The sequence below is a fragment of the Juglans regia genome, chromosome 9, assembly GCF_001411555.2.
Source record: "Juglans regia cultivar Chandler chromosome 9, Walnut 2.0, whole genome shotgun sequence".
In the NCBI taxonomy this organism is placed as follows: Eukaryota; Viridiplantae; Streptophyta; class Magnoliopsida; order Fagales; family Juglandaceae; genus Juglans; species Juglans regia.
This window is the reverse complement of record NC_049909.1, coordinates 14,244,605-14,264,751: the sequence shown is the minus strand read 5'-3', so window position 1 is coordinate 14,264,751 and position 20,147 is coordinate 14,244,605. Positions and strand designations below refer to the sequence as shown.

At 36.3% G+C, this 20,147-nt stretch overlaps 1 protein-coding gene across 2 annotated transcripts; it reads right to left on the bottom strand.

Moving 5' to 3' along the window:
- Positions 1-307: 307 nt before the first annotated feature.
- On the bottom strand, positions 308-10,506 carry LOC108994388 (ribonuclease J). Of its 2 annotated transcripts, XM_018969578.2 has the most exons (17): positions 10,184-10,506; positions 9,423-9,651; positions 8,869-8,992; positions 8,535-8,591; positions 7,607-7,798; positions 7,454-7,531; positions 6,666-6,848; positions 6,461-6,541; positions 5,011-5,076; positions 4,813-4,905; positions 3,828-3,953; positions 3,552-3,665; positions 2,369-2,464; positions 2,190-2,287; positions 1,646-2,109; positions 613-1,079; positions 308-485 (listed from the first exon to the last, which is right to left on the bottom strand). In XM_018969578.2, exons 1-17 carry the CDS (start codon positions 10,350-10,352, stop codon positions 390-392), a joined length of 2,733 nt encoding a protein of 910 aa, XP_018825123.1. In that variant the 5' UTR covers positions 10,353-10,506; the 3' UTR covers positions 308-389. The 2 variants fall into 2 exon arrangements, with proteins under 2 accessions (XP_018825123.1, XP_035549951.1); XM_035694058.1 differs by lacking the exon at positions 10,184-10,506 and having other exon boundaries at positions 8,883-8,992; positions 9,423-9,536.
- Between the last annotated feature and the right edge of the window lie 9,641 nt (positions 10,507-20,147).

Below are 20,147 nucleotides of genomic sequence, written 5' to 3'. Positions count from 1 at the left end.
AAGAGCATGTCAAAGAAGCTATTTTCAAAACTTCTCTCTTAAATTATGTCTGCATGACCAATGAAGCTACACAACAATTTATTGTTCGGATTATTTTCTTTAAAAAAAATCATCCACCGTTTCAGCTATTCTACAATCCCCTTCCTCATCCATTCATTGCATCGGCTTACAGAGAGGGTTTATGGCGACCAAACTACTACATGTCTTCTTGGGCCTTGGTTGATTCTTTCACGTCGCCTAAGATAATTCCACTCCATAAATGAGTGTGTCCATGGATCTTTGCCACGGTCATTGCTGTCCAATTTGCTTCAAAACAAGTACCTGACCCAAGGTAGAAATTGTCAAAGGTCTTCCAAAAAATGGTGCAAGCTGTTTTTTTTGTTTGCCAATCATTTTGTTGCCATTGCATCAGTATCAGAAAAAACTCTATCCATTTCCTCAAAATATGGCCAGCTCTTCCTGCTTTTCTTCCCACTCTTGGTCTCCTGTTCAAAAAAAAAATGTTGGATTAATAAATCATAATCGGGAAAGGATAACAAATTTATCTTCCATAAAGTAGTAAACGTTGATGCCATCCCATGGCTTAAATAAACCAAGGAGGGAGGAACAAACCTCATATTTCTGAACCAGAGATGTCCATAGAGATTTGCACTCCCCTGCACTTCGAGTGATCCCATCTCCCAACAAGTTTCCAGATATCTCTTCCCAGAGGGCCATTCTCCCCTTCACAACTTGGAATCTGCTATGTAATTCCCCACGCATTTTTATCAACTTCTTAACATCCTCAGGTTTCCATTTATTCCGTTTCACAGGCTTGGACTTCGGTTGAGCATTTGATAATTTTAAGGAGTCATCTTTAACGCTTTCAGTACCAACTTTCTCAATCTGTGACACATGTTTTGTGTGTGGGACAAAACCATTGTTAGCTTTAGCCCCTTTGTCAACAGGTGATGATGACGTAAACACTTTCCAGAAATCATCTGAATCATTAGAATCGGGTAAAAGTTGTTCTGTTAAGCTGGAACTCGAAGTTGTGGTGTCTTCCTCAGGTAGTAGTCTTTCAAGTTCGGTATATTCACCTGCATGGATAAATTGAGATGGGGGGAAATAGCATCATGAGAATTGATGCTACAGATCACTGTATTATGAAAACATATATTTACTAGGAGGATCATATGGTCATGATTACAAAATAACTTCTCATCCCAACAACTTTTTTTTTGTTGGGATGAGAAGTTTTCTTCATCTGTGCACAGGCGCCTGTGAGTATTCATATGCATGAATCTTATGTAATGGACAGTAGTTCTACTGATGAAATTTCATCTTCCCAAATTTAAGTGAAAGTTCTGAGTTTGACAACCTAATAACATATGGAACCCCACATAAGGAAAGAGATTCCACCCTCTTGGAGCAGAGCTCTTTAAATTATGCCTTAATTTGATAGCACTGGGTGCAGAAACTTCATTAAGGACGTGTAGCTCTATATCCTCCCAGCAGTGATACTTACTCTGTTAGTAAGAATTACACAGATGCATACATGTATTCTTGCATGTTTTCTAGAAGCAACAAGGACATGCACAAGCAAATGCACTGACCCTACTACCCACACATACACACACACACACACACACAGAGAGAGAGAGACCTTGTTGTGAAGTGTTCTCTAAATGTATACTGGCAACGTCTTCTTCTGCATGCATCCTATCGGACTGTTTTTCTTTTGGATGTCCATCAATTTCTTTTAGACGTCCATCAACCACTTTTCTCAGTGCAGGCATCCCAAAATCAACATGGGACTTGCCAGATAGCCTTGCATTCAACTCATCAGAGAGAACTGCTTCAGGGTTCTCCACAGCAATGGCAATGACTTCAGGCCTTTTACCACTGTACTTCCGTACCATCTTCCTCAAGACCTCAGCCACAGTTCTTTCCATGTGGGCTAAAGGACAATTGACAGGACAGCTTGAAAGTGCAGCATGGGCGGCTTTATGGAGTGCATCTAAGAGCTTCCCTTTGTCAAGCCATAAGCATCTTGTAGTGATTCTTATCTTCCCTTTCAAGCTATTTTCAATCAGACCATCAGCATCTTGACCACGCAAAATTTCCATACTGTAAAAGTGAGCTATCAGGCTGCTGTTATACAGATGATAAATGACATTCAAATTAACTGCAAGATCCAGAAGGTCTACCTGATCACTATAATGCCATCTAATGCAATTCTTTGTCTCTCATCAATGCAAAGTTCAGTTGATGTACCAAATGCTTTATCACCATCACTATACATCAACTGAAATAAAAGAACAGATTCATCAGAATTTTCTTGATTAAATTATCATAATAAATAAGAAAAAACTTGGGGATAACCAACCTGCAAACTCTCTTTCCCTAGGGAAGTGAAACCGGAAGACAGAACTCTCCTATTTCTTAAATGAGAAACCCCAAGCATCTCGCCATTCTTAATAACCTGATGATTAATTAAATCACGTTAAATATTTTCATCATGGTGATTCATTACCTTAAATGTGTATAACTAACATAAAAAGAATCCCAACCATTGCCATGTAACTTAGTAAGCCTGTCATGAGAAGGGATGAGCTTTTTTTCCCACTTCAGTGCAATTTCTGACATGAGAAGGGACACATCGACCCACACTAAAGCCATGCGCTATAAGAGTAGTTTTTAGAAAGTTTAATTTTACTATTCCTTTGTCCTGTGGATCTATAGAATCTACAGACATAGCTATTTGCAGTCAGATAGAAGCTGCTACATAGCTATGAATTTTAGGGAGAAAAGACACAAGAAAGGGTTTTTTTTTTTTCTTTTAAAAAACCCAATGCAACCAATGAGAAAATGCAGCTGCAAACTAAAACCAATTGTGACAGATCCCCACGCACGTGACAATAATTTTTTTTTTTTTTGTTAACATGATACTAAGCCCTCAAAGGGAAAGGATTTTTTTATAGGTACTCTCAGAGGGAAAGGTTAACAAAAAAACAAACGTTTCATGGGAAAAGTAAACAGGAAAAAAAAAAACTTCATGTGACAATAAAACACCCCATTCACCTGACCTTGCTGAAAGTAAGAGTAAACTTGGTTGACCGTGATCCTCAATTTCATTCCATTTTTCTTTAGTTAATAGGTAAAAGCAACCTCATCATACTGATGGCCCAATAAGTTAAGAAGAGAAGGCTGTTGTGATTTTTCTGACAAATATTTTTCATCATGCTATCGACTATCTCTCACCAGTAGACATAAAAACATTTTTTTTATGCCGGGAAACCTCTCCAAGGCAGGGCCCTTCCGAACTTACCCTTGCAGAGTAAACCCCTGTCCCGTGCACCGCACCCTCAGAAGTTTCCCTATACGGAACTGGTTAAATCGCTAGCTTTTCACCAGGGGGTGTGGCCCCAAAGGATTGTTTGCACCCATGAGGTGTTGAACCTTGGACCTTGAAGGGAGTGATACCCCAAGACCAAGCCCTTCACCACTTGGGCCAACCTCTTGGTGTTCAGTAGACATAAAAACACTCTAACAATGAAGCACCAACTTACACAAGTGTGCCGAATGCCAGTTGATCTTCCAAGTAATTCATGTTCTTTCAAAAACAACAGTTCTCCATGTATGGGCAAAAAGTGCTGTGGCTTTACAATTTGAAGTATTTCTTCCTGCAGATATGTATTTTATATTTGATTAGTTTCTTTCTGAACGCCCCGAAAAAAAAAAAAAAAAAGCCTTTAGCTTATGAGCAACAAGAAAGCACAAAATTTTTATTGAGGCCCGATTGGATATCACCCATAGAACGGGAATAATAAAATGATGAAACTTGCCAGTTCTCCACGATGTCCATGACCAGATGTATGCAGGCACTCATTTTTACCCATTACGATGGGTGTTCCAATCTCGGATATCCGGTTTAGCATTTTCATCACCCGAGATTCATTACCAGGGATTACCTAATGGGCAAATTGTTAACAAAGGAAAAAAACAGTTTTATTAACTTGACAGTGTAATAAAGTAGATAAAGAAGACATTCAGGTAATCATTATGAAATTCAAAAGATAGAAGTCTCAACACTATAGCTGGAAAGCTCTCTAATAATTTTATTTCAGTATTTATCACCAAAAAGATAGTAGAGAACCAATACCTGAACCCAAAACCAAAAATACTGGTAGGCATCACCATAAAAACGTAGTTAACATGGTCAACATAATGCACTGTTACTTTATAAAAGAAAGATGCCAAGATCAAGAAAACAAAACTGGAGCAGTTTCAGTTTTTTCTTTAATACTCCCTTAAGGTTTTCCATCGGTGATTGTACAAAATGTTTGGCACTTTTAAACATTTTCTGGCCATCAAATTTTCACCAAGGAACTTAAATTGACAAAATGTTAAGAGATCAAACAGCTCACACAAACCAAAGTCAAAACACCTGAACTCTCTATTTTTCTAATCTACAATGCATAACATTTGTCTTGTAACTATTTCTAGTTCTTATCTCTTGTATATGTCCCATGTACTTGGACTACACCTACTTTTTCTATTATGAATAAAATTTCATTTACCTATAAAAAATTAAAAAAAGAAATGGCAATAGGTAGAGAGAATTAGAAAATAATTTTCTCGATAGAGAACATTGTACAGTTACAGCAAAGCAATAGATCCACTGCATTCAAATATTAATTCCACATATGAACGTTAATCATGTTAATTTTCTGTTCATAAAAAAAAGTCCAGTTCAATCAGAATGGACTCAAAAGAAAATTAAACAATATTTGGTTTTAAACAACTGCATATTATACCAAATGTTGTTACCTTAGCCGAGTACAGAATTATATCTTCCTTGCTCAGTTTGAGAGAATGACTACCTCCATATGATGCAAGATTTAGAGCAGCACGTGGTTCTGCCTGGCACAATACAATACAAAGTGATATGCCAGCAAAAATTGGTCCAATAAACGATAATGTCATCTATGGAACTAGGCAGCCAACAAAGGCATCTAGTGAACTTACTTGAGAACCAGTCGTCACGATTAACAAATCCTTTGGAGCATAGGCATCAATATCCTCAACTTTCACCTATAGCATTAGAAAGAGTAATAGATTGGATTTTACGTGCACAATGAGTGGCAAAACAGTGGATCACCCTCTCCTTTATCACAAGGCATTTAGTACTTTATAAACATGATCTTTTGCCAACTTGGGCTAGATTAGGTCATGCCTTCCTGAGTGGTTGATCTCCTAACTTGTTGAAAAGGGCAGTTTGGTCATCATCAGTGTGCATTATTATGAAAAGAGATTCTGTCTTGTTTAATGTGGTGTACTGGAGAGAGAAAGAGATGGGCTTAACTTTGAAGATTGTGAGAAGTCCGTGATGGACCTTAAGATTTTGTTTGTAAACATGATCTCATCTTGTATAATGTGTTTGGGGAGAGAGACAGAGACAAAGATATTGGCATAGCTTTGAAGATTGTGAGAAGTTGTTGATGGACCTCAAGACTGTTTTTAGAACACCTTGTACCACTGGATGGTGGTCCACAATAGTGTAGCCTTTTATATTCCTAGCCTTTCTCTATTTAGGTGTAGATGTGTACTGGGATAACACCCATTCTTATTCAATAAACTTATCTTACCAAAAACATAAAAAAGAGTAGATGACAGAACCATTATTTGTTGTAAGCTAACTCGAAAGGGATTGAGGAAGGGAGCAATACAAATAATACCATTGTTAATTTAGAAGCACAACAAGGAAAATATACTTTCAAGATGAAAACTCCAGAATCAAACTGCAAAAATTGTAAAATGCAGTTACAGATCTAGCCTGTAATAGCCATCAATCACAAGGCTGTTACACTTTCAAGCCAATATCCCTCTTTCTAGAGTGTAGAAGGTATTTCCTTTCTATAAATCCTCTGTACTTGGGCTGTGCCTATTCTTGGTAATAAAATTTCTTATTAATTATCAAAAAATAAAATATCCCTCTTTTTAACAATCCAACTAATTAGAGTCGCCACTTGTTCAGAAGACATGACAAAAGTTCTATAGTGCTTGCCAACCTCCCGCATCCCCCCTTTATTTGGTCTCAGGCATGACTATGCAAAAGAAAATGAGAATAAAGTATGAAATGCAGAATTAAAATATTGAAGTGCAACCAGCTGGATTGAACCAGCCGCCAAAGGATGGCTCTCTGAGAGGAATTACAAACTAGGCACATACAATAGTAGTAATTTGTGTTTAATTAATCAAATGTTTACGCAAGGCCCCAGCTATTAAGCCCTTACTCAGTGATTAAGCCCCTGAATCCAGTAAAATGGCAAAGATTCACATAGACAACCATGCTTCATTGGGATTCAGGGTTGGGTTGAGATTAATCGCATATAAACTTTAAAACTTAATTATTAAGTATAGCCACAAGTAAAAGAAAATGGGCTAAGGGGCAGAGAACATCTATGAGTATTATTACCAGAGTTGATGGATCAATTGGTGCCTTTCCATCCTTCCAGGCAGCATCCAGATATGTTCTTAAGGACATGCCAACAAATACCTAACACAAATCATGATATACAAAATTCCAAGACAAAATCTCTCAGAAATCCCAAGGATGCAAAGTATTCTGACCAAAAAACTAGTAAAACTTCAATCAATCAGATTAGTTGTGGAGAACATACCAGTTTTCTACCAGTTAAATCAGCGGCAGCTTTCACACTTCCAAGGCGGTGTATATTCGATGCAAACTGAGTTGTAATAACCCTTCCTTTAGCTGCTGAAATACGCCTCAATAATGCATCTGCCACTACAGATTCACTCATTGTCCTCCCAGGTGAAAGAATATTTGTTGAGTCACTCATCATCTGAAAGTAATGTGTTATTTCCTATATTTTCATTTGTTTATAAACTCACAAAGCAGCTAAATGATGCTGCTTATAGAAATGACATTTTAATCCCACCAGATCAACACAGCACAGAAAGTGAACAAGGATTAATCAAACAAAGAAGACCGACCAGACAAAGGCATGATAACAACGAAGGACAAAGAGCAAATACAAGAAATACAAGGCATCAGATGCCAGTCTAAACCATCCAACCTCAAGATTGCAAGTGAAGAGAAAGTGTGTTAAAAACCTTTGCACAATTTCCCAAAATAAAGAGAAATGACTATCACATGATTTTTGGAGAGAAGTCTTCTACATACATAATGCTGCCATGCAAACCTCATATAACCTAAACAAGGGACTGGCATTGTATCGGGATTTAGAGAATATTACTCTCCCAAGAAACTTGGCAGTATGAAATTCATTATCTTTATTTTACTGTCAGGACAAGCACACGGAACGTATATTTTCATGCTGTAGCCCCAGTGAATCCTACTTCTCCCCCAAAGTTAAACCTGATAGATCTCCCTTTGTATGAACTGTATCAATATAAAAACTTAATAACAAAGGTCCAGATGACTTACCAATGTTACTCCTTCTTTTGAAAGTTCCTCTAATGCTTCACGATCAAAAACTTTTCCATCTAATGGTGTTTCATCAATCTGTAACAGCTTGTAAAGGTTCAAAATGAAAGTAATAACAAACCAAAAAAACAAAAATATACAAGTTAACCTTACCTTCCAGTCCCCAGTGTGAAGAATCGTGCCATCAGCACAGCGAAGAACTAATCCACAGCAATCGGGAATAGAATGGGTGACCCTGATAGGCTCAATTTCAAACGGCCCCGCCATAAACTTCCTCCTTGTTCTAAATACCTTAAGTCTAGACGAAACAAAAATCCCATTCTCCTTTAAACGCTTCTTAATAAGCTGTTGAAAAAGAAAGATAATTACCTTCCTGTACCAGGATGAACAGAAACAAAAACAACATTCATAGAATAGAGCACACAAGGGTTTCATAATTGCAGGGTGGAATTGCCTTGGGTCATGCCCAGAAGTATTGCGGCGCTTTTTATTCTTGGAGAAGACTAGGAGGCATCCTGCAACTTGCAGCAATATGAAAGATGGTCCCTATTTGTCTCATTGGTGTATTTGGAATGAGAGAAATAATAGAACATTCAAGGACCATGTTCGGATGGTAGAGGAGCTCAAGAACTTCTTTATCAACACTTTTCCTTGGACTGTATCTATAGAATTTTATGGACTCAAGTTGCATGAATTTTTAGTATCTTTCTCAACTTCTAGATGGGTGTATCTCTTGTATACTTGAGTTGTATCTTTTAACTATAAAGAAGGGTTTCATAATTGCAACTGCGTGAAACCTCAATCATTATAGAAATTAGCTTATTGGTATGGAAATAAGGAGAGCATGAGAAAGAAAGAGAGAAATACAGGTGCATGAGTTATGAAGTCAATACTTTCATTAAGGGACTGTCAAACACCAATAAAAAAAGCTTGTGCTACTTCCTATCAGGAATGCCATTATTTGGCTGAGAAGGCAAGCTCTTCTGAAAAGTAGTGCATTTCATAAACATAATGTGCATATATTTGAGAGTGTATATTATGTAAATATATGATATTAAAATTTAAATCCCTTGGAAAGTACCTCCATCGTAAAGGAAGATGCAAATATTGGTGTACGAGAATCCAAAGCAGGGATGACCTGTTTACACAGCAACTAACTAGTTAAAAAACTGTAACAGCAGAAACACACAAAGAAAAAAACACTTAAAACTTAATATCAATGGAAATGCAGAATAAAGGGTGCTGCAGACAAAAACAGTAAAAAAATGTAGACTTAATAGACATAACAGGATAGATACACTTCTAAAAGGGGAGATAAATAACTAAGAGCTTGATCCATCATTATTAAGTCAAAATATCGTTTCTAAGGAGAAGGAAGTTCAATTTTAGATCAATAATCAGGGGGGGAGATTTACCCAAGGCAACGCACCAATGTGATCTTCGTGGCCATGTGTGATAACAACTGCTTCGATTTTGTGACTCCACCTTTTGATAAATGAGGTATCAGGTGTTATTTTTTGGACCCCAAGTTCGTCATAGCTGAAATACAAGTTAAGACACATGTCAATAAATTAGACAAGGCTTCAGCAGCATATGCGATCACTACTGCAAAATGCAAATGGAAAACTGAATCGTCCAACCCTTGTCGTGCAAAAAAATGCATTTCCAATATATGTAGGCATAAAAGGGGATTTATAGTTTATACTGCAACCTATATTAGAGTTTGAAATACGCTAACTTCTTCAAGCAAGTAAATTTGGCACAGTATAACAAGACTCTAGGGAAAACCTCTATGAGGAAAAAAAATATCGACTCATATTTACTAATCAATAAAGGGAAAAGAATTCTTGACTTGGCAAAAAAGAATGTAGTGGCCAAGATATAATATTTTTGGACTCTTCACACGTATGTGATAGAAACTTCTACTCAAGGCATTTGATCAGTAGCAAACTAGTACTCACAGACTTACTCTGGAAACATGACACCAGCATCAATCAGAATGTACCGATCATAATTTCCAACAAGCATGCAATTCATCCCAATCTCACCCAGGCCACCAATTGGAAGAACACGGAGGGGTGGTCCATCAGAACCTTCATAAAATTCTTCCATCTTGCGCTGAACCGAGTCTTCCATACTTGTCCTTGCCCCTTCCTTTATCCCTGATCTTTTACGCGGTACTTTAGATCGGGCAGTACCTAAGATGAGAAGGAATAGAATTAAAACAACAAAATGCAATTATAAATAATGGCATTAACAGCAATCACATAGCTAAATACTGCAATTGTCTATTATTCTTCGTGCTGGATTTAAATTTTACGCAAATATGCAATAACATACACGTGAAACAAAGAGGAACTAAAAACTTTTACTTCATGAGGATACCCAACAATAAAGCTACCCAGAGTTCCTATTCAAAGATACAACAAACGAGGTAATAAGATAGAGCTTTTTCATTCGAACTGCTTTGCACTCTGTTTAAAAAATGTTCAAAAATAACTCACTATAGAAGCTGATAGTTCTCAACCAATACCTCGACTTATAAAGAACCCAAGCAAGCACAAATCCTCTATTCGCAACGTAAACCTCGAACCCAGGAAAAAAAACAATAAAAACTCAAAAACATATACTCCATTGTCTTCGCTTCAGATTTCTTTCATGTTCTCAGCAACCAACCAGAAACATCGAATACAAAATAAAACATAATAGGAGATTTGAAACATCGTCTACCTGTACTAGTTTGAGAACCAAGAGAGCACAAAACGGAACGCTTATTTGTGGGGTTGGGCCGCCACAAGAGGCTGCACGGGCACAGCGAAAGAGCACCAAAAGCAGCCATTCTCGGCGACAAGCTCAGTCTGCGCGAGAGAGGGGAACCCTCAGGAAACACCGACTGCATATGTTACGGGAGGAGCTTCGGAGATTAGAAATGCCTAGAACAGTCCTTAGAAATCTTGTATTGAAGTTTAGGGTTTAAAAGCTGCTTGAGCAAGAAGCGGGAGATACGAGATAGCGAGGAGGCAGGGTGTGTAAATGGAGATTTTTGTAAGGCAGAGAAATATCCATCTTTCTATTATCATTTTCAGGTAAGAAAATCACACTTGCGTGCCCAAATGTTCCCTGCTCACGTGTGCTGAAGTGAATGCAAACGATGTCGTTTTCTCCATTGGTGCTTCACATGATGCCATCCAACCCATCTACAATTATTTAATAAAATACTACTGATTTAAAAAAAAAAAATTAAAACACGTCAAATCAAAGTAAAGATTTAATATAAATCTTAAACAAACATTATCTTGTTTGAATATTTATAATATCTTTTAATAATAATAAAATTATTTGTAAATAGTAATAAAATTGTTTGAATTAAGGTATTTTATTAAATTTTAAAAAATGAGTGAAAAAAATTTGAATAAAAATTATTTGAATATAATTTTTTAATATTATATTTATTTTTGAAATTTGAAAAATGTGTATTATTTTTTGTATTTTATGTAAAGATTTGGAAAACTTATAATGATTAGTTAGATTAAATGAAAATCTTGAAAATTAAAAATTAAAAATATTTTTTGTTTAAGTAATATTTAAAAAATAAATAGTTAAATAGTTAAAAATATCTGAAAATACTTATAAATCCAAAGAGACCCTTAGAGTGATGCCTCCAAAAAAGGGCGCATGTTTGTGCACAATGGAAGGTTGATTGTATGTACATCCAAGTGAAACGACTATGAGTGAAATTATCTCATTCGTGCCATTTGTATTTATCTAAGATATTGTTACGCTATTTTTTGTGAAATAAATATAAGGTTTGTGCACGAGTTTTTCTATATAAAAGTTGGTGTACAAAATACATCTTCTATTTTATTAATATAGTAAGACTTTATTTATTTATAAGAAATTTTAATTTAAAATTTTTCAAACAAATTAAATTTTATCATGTCAATAAAATGAAAAATATGCTTTATACATGATGACTTCCAAATAGAAATTTTTGAATCTCAAATAATTGGTTGACCACCTCATTTTATATATGAGAGGGCTGTCATATCCGACCCTCCTAACAAAATGGGTAATATGTATAACATTATTCAACACATAAATGTTTTATTTTCCATAGAGAAGACAAACAAATACAAATAGTAATTGGATTTTGCAAAAAGTAAACATACAAGATATATATATTAAGAGAAAAAATATTTGTAATCATGAATTGTGTAATTACCGCGTAATCGTTTTGAAAAAAGTGAATAAAATATGCGACTCACATAAAAAAATTTATTTTTTAATGGTGAATTTCACTCTTTTTTAAAACGATTATGCGGCGTTTACGCACTTCACAATTGTATATAGAATTACTCGTATATTAATACTTGAAAAGCAGCTAGAAGCCTACAATCACATATTGCTCTTATTTAAGATAAATGATTTATATAAATCTAAAATAGATAAATTTCTTACAAATTTTTATAAAAAATTAATTCTATGTTAAAATAGTGAAAAAAAATAGTTTTTAATGAAATACATTTTTTATAAAAGGTTTTTACGAAACTTATCCATTTTGAATTTATAAATAGCATTACTCCTTATTTAAAGTAGGAGAGCATAGCAAATATGGTTTGTAAAATACCAAGAAATAGACTAAGAGAAAGGATATTTATAATCGTGAATTGCATAACCGTCGCGTAATCGCTTTGAAAAAAATGAATAAAACATGGGACCTATATGAAAAAATTAATTTTTTAATAATGAATCCCACTCTTTTTCAAAACAATTACACGACGATTACGCACTTCACGATTATATATAAAATTACTCATATAGACTAAACACCATTCCATATACCATAAACGAGAGTAAATTAAAGAACGTCGTTGGATCTTTAAAGTAATCCCGCCTCAGAGTAGCTTGATATCTTTTATAGAGAAAAGTACCATGGATACAAGTATCATTATTATAAATCAGCCAGTTTAAACTTGCTATGTCCTCGTTGCTTCAACCAATACGTAGAATATGTTTCTGTTTGGGATGAAAAGCATCTGCGGGAGACTAACTCATGTTTAAATGGTGAGATAAGATAAAATAATTTTTAAAATATTATTTTTTAATATTATTATTAATTTAGTATTAAAAAAATTAAATTATTTATTATATTTTATATGAGAATTGAAAAAAATTATAATGATGAAATGAAATGATATAAAAATTGTTAATAGCAAAAATTGCACAACAGAGCGGAAATGAGGAAATACTTATCCCCAGCCCACGAGATGATTCGGGCTTCGATACAATGCTCTTCACATTCATCCATGAAATAAATAGCAAATCGAAATAAAGAGAAACACATGAATTTACGTAATTCAGCATAATGCCTACATTCATGGATTGTTTGGGACAAAATTCACTATAATATGTGATTTTACAATCTCTTATGACCTCATATATGCTCAATATGATAGAAGAATTTAAAAGATATCTTTTGGAATATGAAGCTTTTGTGTAGAGAGCTTGTGAAGAGTTTATGGAGAGTTCATCTGATTTGAGAGAGATCCCATTATATATATATAAAGGTCTAACTTGCCTTGTAAAATCATTTCTTATTAGAAATCTGAATCCCTTTCTTTTTTGGTATCTACATCCATTTTCTCTCAGGAGTTTGTGTCTACTTCCTTTTAGGAATTTATGTGTTCTCCTCTATAAATATTTTTGGGATTTTCATTTTGCCAACTTCCAACTTTACATCCATTTTCTAGAAATCAGGTTTATGCAGAGTTGTGCATAAACCTGATTTCTATTCTATATACATATGAAGTGCAGAATGAAAACCATATAATTCTTTCGAGGTCATGTATAAATGAAGAATGCAGAGTTGTGCATGTCCTACAGATCAGCTCGGGGAAGAATCATGATCTTACATAAATAAATAAATAATTACTTGGTTGTAGGAGGCCGGATCAGCTGGCCATTGCCACCATGTGTTATCCTCCTGAAATTGCATATGATGAAAATCCAATCAAATTCTAGTCATAAAATACTGGGGAAAAGGAAAAAAAAAAATAAACGGAGAGAGAGGGAGAGAGAGAGAGAGAGAGAGAGGACCCGAGCAGGGAGCCAATGTTCGATAATTGAATCATTGATAGTTACAATTAGCATTTCATCTCTTACTGTAGATATATTATTTTGGGGTGGAATTTAGATAAGGTGGGCAAGGTGATGATCCATATATAAATGAGAAATTCTATTTGTAATCTTTATTTAGAGACGGTATATGTAAACTTTCTATTAAATAGAAAAAATAATATTATTTTAAAAATAATATTATTATAATTTTAAAAAATTTTAAAAATAAAATTTATTAGACTTGCACATACAGTCCAAACTGTACGTAACATTAGCCTATATAAATAGCTAGCACTATCAATCCCTTTTACTCCCTTATCTAAATCTTCTTTTAACATATATTAAAATAATAATAATAAAAATAATTCACACGTTGACGACGACTTTAACGTCCACTAGCCAAATTTCCTGGAATTTCTTTAAAGTTGGCTAGATTTTCCTGGAATCTCTTTAAAGTTCCTGGAATCTCTCTTTAAGTTGCCAAATTTAAGTTTGTGGCTGGTATTATTTATCTTAATTTTTAATTATGATTGATGTGATATTTAACGACTCAAAAATTTTTATTTTTTATTTTTTATTTATTTGCAAATCAATTGATGTTATATATAAAAAAATATAATGACTAAAATATGATTAATAATAATTTTATCTAAATTTTAATTGTAAAGAGATTTTTCTCCCTCTATCCTAGTGGGCTTGAGAATGACAACTAAGGTAATAAGAACCAAATGCTCAACTTAGAATAAGTGGGGTCTCCAACCCGACCCATAGGTAGACTCATCTGTATGCCACCTGCATGAGAGAACATGTTGTACGAGATGAGACTCACTGACTTGAAGACCCCTCGAATAGTGTCCGACTCTTAAGTATTTGTTTTTATAGTGGACGTAATGTACGGGGGAACCTCGATCTCCAGACATGGGAATATCGATGAATCACAAAGGATGAAGTAAGATCGGAAAACCACGCCACATTGATGACACCACTACCCGAGCTACACGCCACATTAATGACTCCGTCGCAGAGCCGTACTGCATTAAAGGACTCTGACAAGAGGAATAGTACGAAGGATACGGACTCCATGGGGGCATACAATCTGTCCCCCCAGACTTATGGTATAAATAACTTGTCACAGGTACGAGAAAACTCTCTAATCCCTAAACTCTCTCACTTATTTACAAATTTCCAAGAGAATTTATTGAGTTTGGCATCGGAAACTCCCTGGCCCCAAGGTCGCCCACTCCCAGATTGCCTTTTTTCCCATTGTTTGCAGGCCCAAGCTCTGAAAACCTAAGTTGTTAGAACCTGGCCTAAAGGCGTGTGAAACACGACGTTAACAGTGGCCCCATTTGTGGGATTCTTATAGATCTTACGTGTATTTCGTATGCCTATGACAACTGCTTCCAGACAGCTCAGAAAAGACACAAAGAAAGCCATGGAAGCAAGGCTAAAAACTATAGAGGAGTGGAAAACTATGAAGAAGTGGGTGACGAAGCTGACCGAGGAGGTGCAGACGCTTCAAAAGGAAAATGAGGAGGAACTCATAAAACCTCAACAAGTGCATGATGAGGAAGCATAGCCCAGTGATAGCGAGCACATGGGGTCTAGGAACACACAGGCTAGAGCAAATAGGGAGGAGGAGCAAAAGAACATACAGGATGAGCTCCCCAGTCTCAAAGAAAAGTATGAGGAGATCAAAAAGAAGGTGAGTACATCGTCATTGATGGCCTACCCTACACAGAGGAGCTGATGACTATGCCATTCCCACCAAAGTTCAGGGTCCCAGGCATAGAAATGTACGACAGAAGAGGGGACCCTCTTGAGCACCTGGAAACTTTCAGGGCTCACATGAAGTTGCATGGCTTCCCAGGTGAGGTGGCACGCAGAGCATTTCTGCTGACCCTGAAAGGGCTAGCACGAGTATGGTTTGTGTCTCTGGCGCCCAAATCTGGAAACAATTTTGGCGAGCTAGCCAAACTGTTTTTGACTCAGTTCATACCGAGTCGGAGGAGGCGGTGCCCAACAGCGTACCTCATCACCATCAAACATGGGGATGATAAGAGCCTAAAGTCCTACCTGACTCGATTCAACAAGGAACATATGACCACTAACGACCAAGACGAGAAAATAAGCTTGGTGGTGCTTCTATGATGGGTTTTGTTGCGATCTCAGTTTATGGTTGAACTGGCAAGAATGACTCCTGTGACGCTGCGGGAGTTCATGGATCAGGCCGACAACTTCATCGATACCAAGTACACTCTTTGAGCCTTGAAGGAGCCGAGAAAGAAAGAGTTGGAGTGAGCAGAGAGGAAGGCGAGGGCCTCGGCTAAGGCAAAAACTCACGAGAAGTCGGAGAAGAGTTCCCAAGACAAGAGGAGGGAAGAAGTTCTAATGAGAGGACCAGGACCTCGGTTCGACTAGCTTGCATTCACCATCCACGAGGCTGATACCTCCACCGCCTGTAAAGAGGATGATTGGGGTATTGCATGCCACTACAACATGTACCACAGGTCCACCTCGCATAACACCGATGATTGCTTCTCCTAACAAGGGAGAAGAGAGCATGCAGAGCCGACAAGGCAACGCTATCCCCCCAGCCCGGAGGCTAGAGGATTTGCGAGTGAGGATATTTCCTCCTCAAACAGAAAAGCACAAGCCAGGCAGGCTCAGTACTACGAGGTGTACTCAGCCGAGTACCATCCTGCCAAGCATTGAAGGGGTGAGCCTATCCCAATCATTTTCTTCACAGAGGCTGACGAGGAGGGGGTCCTATACCCCCACAACGATGCGCTAGTGGTGACTATGCTGGTTGCCAACTTCACCACACGTAGAATCCTCATTGACAATAGGAGTTATGCGGACATTCTTTTCTAGGAAGCCTTCACCAAGATGGGAATAGATGCTGCCCAGCTGCATCCGCCCCATGCCATTGAAGAGCTTCTCCGGGAGTATGATTTAGGTTGTGGGAACCATCATGTTGTCTGTCATCGCTGGCAGTGCTGTGTCCACGACCTCGATCATGGTCAACTTCCTAGTGGTGAGGACCCCGTCATCATACAATGCCATCATCGGAAGGCCCACCCTCAACAGCTTGCGGACCATCTCGTCAACCTACCACCTTAAGTTGAAGTTCTCAACTCCTCGAGGAGTGAGAGAAATCCAAGGTGAAGAGGTCTTGACAAGAGAATGCTACGTCCAAGAGTTAAAGTAAAAGGATGGTGGACTTACCCCGAATGGCACCTCCAAGAAAGAAATGGCCATGCACTACTTGGGATCCCTGGTAGGCATTTCTGCGGCTCGCCTTACTGAGCTTAATGGGGAGTTGAGAGGGTGCATGGCCCCAAAGGCAAAGGCAGAATGAATGAAAGATCCCTGATCGAAGGCTAAAATTACATTGGACAAGGGTTTCTTGATCCAGGAAGCAAAAGGTGAAGGAGGAGGGAAATGGGAAATGGATCTTAGGATAACAAAATATAGTCAGAAAAAATAAGGGTAGTCCTTGCTAGAATGGTGATGGTGGACAAGTTTCCATTTACGATTGTTGAGAGCCAATAGTTTTGAGTCTACTAAAACCCTCAATCCTAAGTTTTTTTATTCCTTCTCGCTTTACAATAATGAGGGACTGTATGAAGCTATTCTTGAGGGAGAAGGATGGCTTGAAGAACATGTTAGGACCACAAGGAAAAGAGTGTGTTTGTCAACTGATACTTGGATATATATCCAAAACATTAATTATGTGTTATAGCTTACTTTATTGATAGTAGTTGGATGTTGCATAAATGAATCATTTTATTTACTCAAATTATCAATCACAAAGGGGCAATAATTGGGAAGGAGTTGGAGGATTGTATGCTTGGTCGGGGCATTGATAAAATTCTTACAATCACAGTATGCAATGCAAGCTTCAATGACTCCGGCACTGATAGGTTGAGGAAGAGAGAAATAGGAAGTTCAGATTGTGCTAGAGATCATGAATTCATACACATGAGGTGTAGTGCACACATTTTGAACCTTATTGTCAATGAGGGGTTAAAAGATGTTGATTACCCAATCATAAAGGTCTGCAATTTAATTAAATATGTGAAGTAATCTCCCAAAGATTTACCACTTTCAAGTCTTGTGTTGATAGGTCAAAAGTTTAACGTTCTACTTTCTTATATCTTGAGGTATACCTACTAGATGTAACATGAGTTATCTTATGTTGGATGTAGCTAAAAAGTATTAGAAAGCCTTTCCAACTTATGCTTGATGATGATCCGTACCTATCTCATTACTAGTCTAAGGATGGGTTGGGAACGAAGAGTTTAGGTTCTCTAGATTTTGAGGATTGGGATAATATCAAAAACTTTTAAGAAGTTTCTATGTGTTTTACAATGTTACATTACAAATTTCGTTATCATTGTATGTCACTTCAAATTTGTACTTTTGGGAGCTTATTAACGTTCATGAAAATTTGAATGCATTTTTTTGAAACTAGTAATTTGTGCTTGAATACAATGGCTTATAGAATGAAGTCGAAATATGATAAATATTGGAGAGATCTTCACAAAATCAACAGGTCGTTGTTTATTGATGCTATTCTTGATCCTCGTTATGAGTTGGTTACTCAAGTATTTTGGTTTAATAAGACATTAGGCACAGAGAACGGTGGAGTATTTGTTGAAATCCTTAGGAGGGACTTGGAGCTATTGTATTGTAGGCTCGATATTGGGCACTCTCGCAAGTTTAGGTTAGCTGTCTCTCACACTTGTAATGAGAGTAATACATCGATGGAGAGTAGTTGTTATGTTGACACTTTAGCTTTTTGAGAAACTTCCATAATGAGAACAAATCAGCATCTTTGATGGATTGTAAATCAGAGTCAGAGAAATATTTATTGGAAGATGTTGAGATTTCCATGAACTCATTTGATATATTAAGTTGGTGGAAGATTAACTCTAGCAAATACCATATCGTTGCTCAAATGACTAGAGATATCTTAGCTATTCCTATAACCACTATAGCTTCTAAGTGAGCAGTAAGTAGAAATGGCCGTGTGTTGGATCCGTTTCTAAGTTCATTGGCTCCTAGAATAATGGAGGCTCTTATGTGCATTCAAAATTGGTTGAAGTTTACACCTATATGTTTGAGTCAAAATTATTTGAACCAAATTGATGATGCAGACAACTACAAGTTAGAATCTGGTAATGTTATTGAAATCATTAGCACCTCTTATATTTTTTTTTTCATTTTTATACTAATAAGTATATTTGAACTTTTTTGAATTGTAGAATTAGGAGACGTTTGGATTCGAAGATGATTTGAGATGAGTTGAGATGGATTGTGAATAATAATGAGATGCGTTGTGAATAGTAGTGAGATTTGTGAGTTAAAGTTGTTGAATAGTAATAAATAGTTGTGAGATGAGTTGAGATGAACTGCGAATACAAACGTCTCCTTAATCATTAATATAGCGAGTATACTACGCGATGAGGATTAAGGTGCAGTGGTCAAGATTTTCACCTTTGTTATTTAATTTATCTTCTCTTGTCATTAGTGTTGTTCTCTTCTTAGTTCTAATGGCTACAACTCGGAAGGCGACAAGTGGAGAGAAGCAATTCGGAGGCAGCAATATATAGTCATCTTTGATTATTTTTTTTATTCATTCTTATATTGGAAACAATATTTTTCATTTTGGTTCTATTTATTGGAGTAGTGTTGTATTGTGTTGGTGATTTGTTATTTTGGAGTTGGGATCATGTTGCATTTGTGTTCTTATGGTTGGTTGGTTACTAAATAATCGAGAACAATATTGGAGTTGTGTGGGCTGTAAGTAGGTTGGAGTTGTGTTGCTTTTGGCCTTTTGTGCTTATTGGAAATTATGTTTTTCTTGAATTTTTGTTTTGTTATGTATTGAATGCGAGATGATGTGATTTGGGGCTGATTTGTTTCGTTTTGTTCATGTAATGGGTTTATTTTGTTTTATGTTTATAATGACACATACTAGATGGTTGTTCATGTAATGTTTTTTTATGTTGTGTATTGAATGCCTAGATGGTGGTTTTTTTTTTTTTTTTTTTGTTCATGTAATTTTGGTTTAAGTATATTAGAATTTTCTTTTGTAATTGGATCAAATAGTTTATTTTCAATTTTTTCTTTCAAATTTGACAGGTGATTTGTATTTTTAATCATACTTATTTAGTTTGTATTTTAGTAAAGATGGCAAATATATTATTCTATATCATTTTTTTTTTAACAAAATTGACCTTGTTTCCTCCTGTCTTGCTAAAACTTAAGCCCAAAAGGTAGGCTTTATATAAAGCTCATTGCATGCCCAAAAGCAGGGGGTTTAAAAACTATGTAGGCGGCTTTAAATATTTAAGACGTTTTCAATTGTTTGGCCCAAAATATAAACTTTGTATGGAGCCCATCGTATCAGCCCATAAATTAGGGTTAAAAAAATCGGATGGGTCTTAGTTTAAAACAGAGCCCACTAAGAAAGCCCAAAACATGTGTGGACCAATTTTATAGTCAAATGAGACATCCGATCCATGCTCCGCTTTAATTAAGTTGGAGTCAGATTGGATTTTGCACCTAT

Bases quoted from the DNA above. Each gene is read 5' to 3' on its own strand.
- LOC108994388 (XM_018969578.2), bottom strand. From the start codon at position 10,352: ATGCAGTCGGTGTTTCCTGAGGGTTCCCCTCTCTCGCGCAGACTGAGC. The intron at 4,906-5,010 runs GTAAGTTCACTA...GTATTGTGCCAG, and splicing joins TCGTGACGACTGGTTCTCAA to GCAGAACCACGTGCTGCTCT. The intron at 3,954-4,812 runs GTAACAACATTT...TTTGCCCATTAG, and splicing joins TAATTCTGTACTCGGCTAAG to GTAATCCCTGGTAATGAATC.